This window comes from Poecilia mexicana, unplaced genomic scaffold (assembly GCF_051168715.1).
Source record: "Poecilia mexicana isolate PSO_F unplaced genomic scaffold, ASM5116871v1 scaffold_11, whole genome shotgun sequence".
In the NCBI taxonomy this organism is placed as follows: domain Eukaryota; kingdom Metazoa; phylum Chordata; class Actinopteri; order Cyprinodontiformes; family Poeciliidae; genus Poecilia; species Poecilia mexicana.
Window position 1 is genome coordinate 14,962,636 of NW_028263380.1, and position 7,956 is coordinate 14,970,591.

General features: G+C 38.3%; 1 protein-coding gene across 1 annotated transcript; it reads left to right on the top strand.

Annotated features, from left to right (window-relative positions):
- The first annotated feature begins 1,318 nt into the window (after nucleotides 1-1,318).
- znf706 (zinc finger protein 706) lies at nucleotides 1,319-6,145 on the top strand. The gene is made up of 3 exons (XM_015011498.2): nucleotides 1,319-1,476; nucleotides 4,479-4,614; nucleotides 5,399-6,145. Exons 2-3 carry the CDS (start codon nucleotides 4,480-4,482, stop codon nucleotides 5,492-5,494), a joined length of 231 nt encoding a protein of 76 aa, XP_014866984.1. The 5' UTR covers nucleotides 1,319-1,476; nucleotide 4,479; the 3' UTR covers nucleotides 5,495-6,145.
- Nucleotides 6,146-7,956: the final 1,811 nt, after the last annotated feature.

Genomic DNA, 7,956 nt, shown 5'->3' on the forward strand with positions numbered 1-7,956 from the left:
AATTCAAAACAAAAGGCTACCAGTCCTACCCGGGACAAGACTGTGTTATTATTATTATTATGAGGTTTTCCAGGCCATCAGTGTGATGGAGTTGTTGACCTTCACTGCTGCCCTCTAGTGTTGTTCTTGGGAAGCTCAGATATGTCAGTCTCAGACGTCCCCAGTCATTCAAAGGTTTGTAGCAAATAAAATCATTGAAACTGTAATGTTGCTATTTTATTCAGCTCACCTGAGTCAATCTTTGTAGAACCATATATCGCTGCAATTTGAACTGCGAGTATTTTTGGTGGGTATACCTCCACCATCTTTGCATGTCTAGCGCCTGATTCTTCTTTTTAAAATATCCCACACTCTCTCAGACTCGCTGGAAATCATCCTAACTTGAAATCAAGTCTAGACTTTGACTAGGCCGTTCTAATGCAAGAGTATTCCACCCAAACAAAGTAAATGAGCATTTGCAGAACTTGCAAACATTAATCATTAAGATTCACAGTGAAAGGACAAAGAAATTAATATGTTTTGTGATGTGAAAAAAATCACAAAACACTTTTTAACTGTAGTGAAAAAAGTATTAGAGACAGTATATAAATTTTATATAATAACTCCTACACTAAAAAGCATCTACTAAGTTTTAAACGTAACATAGTAGAAAATAGATCGTTACATTTAGAAAAATATATGTGAAAGACAAATTAAAGTGTAGATTTTTTTATAATGTGAGAATTAAAAAAAATAATTAGCACAAATAAACTAAATTCTATTACTACAGAATATTTATATAAGTGTTGTTTTCTTTATCAGAAACAGTAACATGGATATGTTGGAATATTTATTGTACTCCGCTGGCAAAAATATGTTGATTTTGAAGTTAATTTAATTTTTCAATAAGAGAAATCCAGAATACACTTATTGAAAAAAATGTTTGGAGGGAAATCGTTTTGTTGCTACACATTCAAGAGAAAAGACGTCTTTAAATCGCAAAAAAAGGGAAAAAAAAGAAAAAGAAAAGAAAAAAGAAACAGGGCAGAAAGAAGGGAAGTATAGTTACAGGTACTCATACTACAGAATCAAGGTATGAACAACCAAACTCTGCCACTAGGAGGCAGCATTGCCTCACCTGTGTAACTGTTCCCTGGAAGGCGATTTCCATCGGAGGGCTTTCCGCTGCTTTCACTGTCTCTTTAAAAAATAGAAAGAAAAACATATTCGAATCTCTGTTATGAGTCACATTAATAAGATACTTTACTTAGAATAATTTCGACAATTTTATTATTTTGAAAGAAGAAAAGCTTTTATTAAATCGGTTTTTTATTATTTCTGTCGTGTTATCACAAGTTGCAGAATGAGTGAATGTCGACATTCCTGAGTTTTGCGAGAGTCTTTAAACGCAGCACTGACGTTTACTTCTTGCCTCTGGGAAATTAGCAGCTGTCACATTTCTGAGTTACAAACGACACGTACGTCTATATTTTTGAGGTAAGGTGTTCTTTCTTTACCAATAATCACGGCTTTTAGTGATAGGATGAGTGTGCTGATGGCTAACGGAAGGTTTGAGTTCGGTTAAATCTCCATGTGGTTAACCAGATTTTCACACATGAAGCTAATAACTGACACTGCTAACAGCTCGGTTCAACACCGACACAAATATAAAATGTTTTAACTTCGTGGTACTTTAGGTCCACAGCAGCTCTCAGAAGCTAAACGTGTTGTTGTTGGAAACGTGTTGTTGGCTGCTTATATATAAACACGACTATTATTTAGCTAATGCTTGCTAAGTCCCCATCAGAATGCTAAATAGTTAATTCCTGGAAATATAAGACACCGAAACCACCCCGATATGACCGAGGAAGTATTTATAGTGTTTGATTAAATAAGCTATAGAATGTCAAACTTTGTAACTTTGGTCATATACAAGGGCTTAAGTCAGCCAAGAAGACTAATAATAGAAGTTGTTATGAAGCAGACTGGTTTACCGGTTAATCTATGTTCATGCCGACTAAACCAGCAGAAGTCCCCTTGTTTTTAAAGGATTTTCAGTCTAGGTGTGGTGTAGCTGCATAATGAATGACTCAAAAGAGGGTTATAAATGCAGGCTGTTTGTTTTTATTATACATCTCAGGAAATTAGAACAGAATTGAAAAATTTAGTCCAGAAACTAGTGAAACTTATTCATCATTTACATTCATCACACACATAATTTTGTATTTTAAGTTGTTTCTTTTATTTAAAGAAAAGTAAACAGTTCGGCTTAAATCAGATGTTTTTTTCTTCTTCTTCTGGCTAAATTAGGGTTAGAGTGTGGGTTTTGATGTCTTCGATGTTTTTGATGATTTTATCTTTACTTTTCATCTATTTATTAATGTCACATACTGTTTTTATTTCTTCTTTAATTATGTAAAGCACCTTGAAATGCCTCGCTGCTGAAATGTGATATACAAATAAAATTTGACTGATTGATTGATTGATTGTAATATTACATAAGACCTGCAGGGTTGGTAGCACTGTTGTTTTGCTTGTCCTGTCAAGCAGCCTGTGAAGTGTGTACCCGGCCTCTCATGTGATGACCGCTAGAGTAGGCACCTTAATGACAGTGAACGACTATAAACAGTGGGTGTATGGATGACTAAAAGGGATTTTTAATACAGGAATGTCATGTTAGAGCTTACACACTCTTGCGTGGAACTGACATTGACTGCTCCCATCAGCAGAGTAACCAGATTCTTGCTAAAGGGACAGGCTCAGATACATGTATTCAGGTATTTTAATGGAAAGTTTATAAAAAGGAAAAACTTCGGTAAAGCGTGATGCAGAAGCAGCAGGCACATAATTCAGTTCGCTCGGTGTCCAGTTTGAATACGCTGCATATGCTGAGCAGTACATGTACATATAGAAATTTTCTGCGAAGCTACATTTTGGGCTTTCTTAAATTGTATCACTCTGTGTAATAAAATTTTACTTTTGGAATTCAAATTAAAAAAATTAAACTCATGATTGTCACTGAGGTTTCCCCCCCCCCCCCTCAAATGAATTACAAAAACAAATATCATGCAGCCTCGATCACATCTCCTGCATATACTGCTGTTTGGAGACACACATGGAGCTTCAGCCACTAATAGTCATACGTTAATGTAAAACATTTGTTAGATCAATAAAATAATGTCCACCCATACAGAAGGGTCTAGTTGGCATGAGGCGAGCCAGGCTGCCAGTCTTATCACTGGACATGCACAGATTTTATACCGAAAGGCAATTAAAAGGACCATTTAACTTAATGTGCATATTTTTAGACTGTGGGAGGAAGCCGGAGTACCCAGGGAGAACATTAAAACTCCAAGGCGCCAGAATGGGATTTGAGCCCAGGACCTTCTTGCTGCAAAGCAACAGTGCTACCAACTTCCACACTGTGCAGTCCTTCTTACTAAAAATGGCTCCAAAACACAAAGGGATAACTTGTCCTATTTTATTTTATTTATTTAGCACACACACTGCATAATGTGCTGCCATGGTTGGGTTCAAGGACTGGACAGGATACTAGTAATCTCTATGAAGATTACCTTAAAATATTACCACAGCAGTTTAGGACATTTGCAGAAATATTAAGTGGTGAGAGAATAATGAAACAGAAACTTAAAGAATTGTAGTGTGGCTTTTCAAGGAAATAATCATGTTCTATGATGATGGTCCTTCAATCCTAAAGTCTAAGTAAGTGTAAGCTGATACTGTCCACTCTGGGTTTGGTTCTTTTTTTTTTTTCTGTTTTTTTTTTAGACCAACATCCTACAACTCCCTGAGAGTGGTTATCCAGGGAGAAACTAACAGACTTACCTCCCCTGTGAGCAAGTCGGAAAGGAATAACTGGATTATCTGATTTCACTGAGCATTCCTGCATAGTAATGCCTCGCAGGACAAGCCAGAACCTGTTCCTATCACCTGTGAATATCACCTATTCACAAAATTCAGTAGTTTATAAATGTTCAACCAGACAAACCTGTTCCTGCCATTTGTGCAATTTAAAACAATTGTTTATTGTTTAAAAATAAAAAATATCTTGTTAAGTTTAAGAAGTGCCGAAAGGCAAAAGAATTGATAAAGTAGTATTTATATTGGTTCCACATGGGTGCAGGTTCGCCACCGTGGGTTCCAGACGGCGCAGAAGCCAAAACAAGATGCATCATGATAAGATCAATCTTTTGTTTTTGTAACTGTTCAACACTGTGCACCTGTTACATCAAAACATACGGCTTTAGCAGAACTGTGAATGAGAAGAGAAGAGGTGTTGGCACGTTTCACTTTTCGGATTTGTTGCAGAAACCGGCCTGTTGGCATAAACCCGTTGCCACGTATTAGGATCATGCTAATGTTTACTCATTCGCTCAGGCTTTTCCCACTTTGACTCTGAGCACAGGTATTTGGTTCTTAGTGATTTTTCCACCCTTGTTTGAGCCGTTTCTTCCTCCTTCCTGTGTGTTTTTCCCTAGCATGGCACGCGGGCACCAGAAAATTCAGTCGCAGCAGAAAAATGCCAAGAAGCAGGCAGAAATGAAAAAGTCCAAGGGTCACGACCAGAAGACGGCAGCCAAGGCGGCGCTAGTGTTCACCTGCAGCGTCTGCAAGGTATGTCTGGCACCAGAGGGGTTTAAATCAATCAGTCAAGCAAATTTTATTCGTAGACTACGTTTAATTCAGACAGGTGTAAAGCAAAGTGACCTGCACACGTCCTTTCTGAACTGTCTTCCTGTTCATTTAGGGTCCACTTCGAGTCCTACTGGTATGACGCCACCATATTTATCTGAACATTTGAACCTTTAGTCTCTTTTCAGATCTGCAAGGTCCACAAATCAGTTGCCATTAGACACTCCCAGATTACAGCTGTAAAGTCGAGATGACAGACTGTTCTTAGTGGAGGAACAACCTGCCTTTGTGCTGAATGTTAGAGCTGAACTGACCGCTGATCGTTCGATTACTGTCTCTATTCTCAGGCTTTCTGTTTCATTTCAGCAGAATATTTTAGCTTTTATTATGCTAATTTTCCTAATTGGATGATTTATGTTATAATTTTCTTCATCTCATTACGTGATGTTGCACTTGTAGAAAGTTGCTGGTGACTTTATAGCTTGTGAAAGACATCGACCAAGTTGTGAGTTTGTTTTAGGAACATCAACACTCTAAGCTGCCCTTGTTTGTTTGTTCCAAGACATAACAAAGCATCAATTGTAGCTCTCGTTTCAGATCTTAACTGAAGATCCTTTCCAGAATACCTGAGGGTCCTCATACACCCATTGTTCTAAGACCATTAATGGTCTTGGATGCAAGAAAAGCACCTAAAATATGTACTTTTTACCTGCTATAACCCAGCTTTTCCTTAATATGATCTTCATTTTTGATCGTCTTCCCTCAGTCCCAGATGCCCGACCCAAAAACCTTCAAGCAGCACTTCGAGAGCAAGCACCCCAAATCACCTCTGCCCCCGGAGTTGGAGGGCGTGGAAGCATAAGCGACTTGGATAAACCACACTGAAGGCGCTGATCCAGCTCTGAACATGACAGCAAAGAATGATTTAATGTACCCAACATGAAAGCCTCATGCAGTCCACTGTTCCCCGCGTGTGCTCGCGTTTAAACGCACGCGCGACTAAATCCAACCGTGGTTTTGACTTCAGGGCCGATGTAGACCTGTACGATCAATGAGCCCAGACTCACTGCCTTCATGTTTTGTACATGCGTCTCTTTTAAGGATCAATAAATCGTTGTCCGTTGCGTCCCAGATGAGATAAAGTGACTATCCCAACAAAGCAAAATGGATTTGGCTCGGGTGGAAAATTCAGATGTTTGTCTTTGCTGCTGTCAAAAGTGACCTAGTTTATTTTAATTGTACTTGGGAGTGTTTTACTCGAACGGAGGCCTGCACACTGTAATTCCTCCAACAGCTCTGTGTGCCCTGCTGTACTGCAATCTTTCATTCAGCTAATCAGAATTTCATGTTTGGTTGTAAAATGTGAAACTTTGCCAGCTGCCCAAGCTGCTACACAGATTGTTAGGAAGTGAAATTATATTGGAGACTGCCGGCAAGATTAATGTGCCTGTAAAATGAATGTATGCTCCAATAATGTATATCATACCATTTTATTAAAACTCACTTTGTTATATATCTGCTGTTTGCTTTTTTTTTTTTTCTTCTTATTACAGCTCTGGTCAAAAGTTTGCATTTGTTCATCGCTGACAGAAATATCATCTCAATTGCCTGTTAATGATTTATTTATACAGTTCTTATTACTGTGGATGTTTCTCCAACCAACACAAGGAAACATAATATGCAAATGCATACTTATGCTGCCTTTAGTATTGCCTAAATGACCATTAGCAAACACATTTTGCATCCATCAAGCTTCTGTCTTGAATCATTGACTCAGTCGGCAGCACGGTTGCCTTGCTGCAAAAAGGTCAAACAATCTTTGTCCTTGCTTGTTAATTATTAGATTCATCAGGGAAGAATGACCAGCACTGCATTCATGATCTTGACTGAGAGAAAAATGCAAAAAGTTGCCTCAACCGACAGCTGACTTGGACCCAATAACGTCCCTCCAACAGGCTGTGACATTTTAAAATCTGTACATTAGGTTTTTCATCGCCTGTCAGTGTGACACCAAATCAATCAGGCCAGCTAATTAAAGGTTTAAATTTTGTCTCAAAACACTTAAGCACTTGACATTGGACAATAATTGACTGTAATGGGGCAGAATGTAATCTGTTAAACGGGCTAATGGCTAATGCAGGGGGCACAGTAGACATTTGAGATGCGGTTCTAGAGAAAAGACAAGGTAGTGGATGAGGAAACGGTAGCAGGAGAAGGTGACTGGTACAAGATGTGGTTCATTTCTCCCCATCTTTAATTATAATAACATGCGTGCTGCCGACTAGAAGAGCCTGGAATGCCTGGCATGACCAGCAATCTGTTAATAAAAGCTCCACTCTGCCAGAGCTTTTTACAACCTGCTGCCAACAACTAGTTTTTGCCAGCTTTCTAGTTTTCTAGTCAAATGTGAACAAAATTGAACTCTTTTAACTGCTTTCAAATCCCTCTGCAAAAGAAATCTGTCATTGCAAATCACCATAAGTATACTATAGTGAAACATGGTCTTGTCATCATGTGATCAGAGATGATGGGAAGATAGAGCAAGGCAAACTTCAATAAAGTCTGTTAGAAGCCACAACTGATCCTGATTCACCTTCAACCAGGACAAAAAAATAAAAAGTAACATGCAGCCACATATACAATTAAATGATTTTGATAGAATGGCCCAGTCAAAGTCCAGACCTTAATCCAATTTAGAATAAGTGGCAAGACTTGAAGATTGATGGTCTCAGATCCTCTACCTCCAATCTGGCAGATCTTGAGTTATTTTGAACATAAGAACCAAACAACAACAACAAAACAATCAGTTTCTATGTGCAAAGTTGTTAGAGGAAACAAACTCAGACTGTGGTTCTACAATCTTTTAAATGGAGGGTTCTTAAAACACGTCCATAAACTTTTCAGATTTCTTTTGTTTAAAAAAATGTTTTATTTTAACTCTGCAGTGATAAAATGTGAATGGGATCAAGGGGAAGCTATCGTTTCAATGGATTGTAAATAATTATTTGGCTTCAAAACTTCTTCCTTCTGATAACTCAGTAGGAAACAAATCAACAGGGTGTAAGTCATGCTGCCTGTTGCTTTAAGTGTTTGAGTGACTCGACTCTGTGAATCACTGCCTGCATTGCTTCAAGCATACCGGTAATTCACTTCCTTCCTTCCTGTCTATAAACTTGTGAATGAAAGAATGCCACACCTGGTCATTCATACAAACATGGAGAAAAAACTGACTGAGGGTAGTTTGTGTTCAAGCAGGATGGAGTCAGTGGGGCTTGGAGGGAGAGCGATGTGGGTAAAAAAAATTAAAATAGCTGGTATAATTAG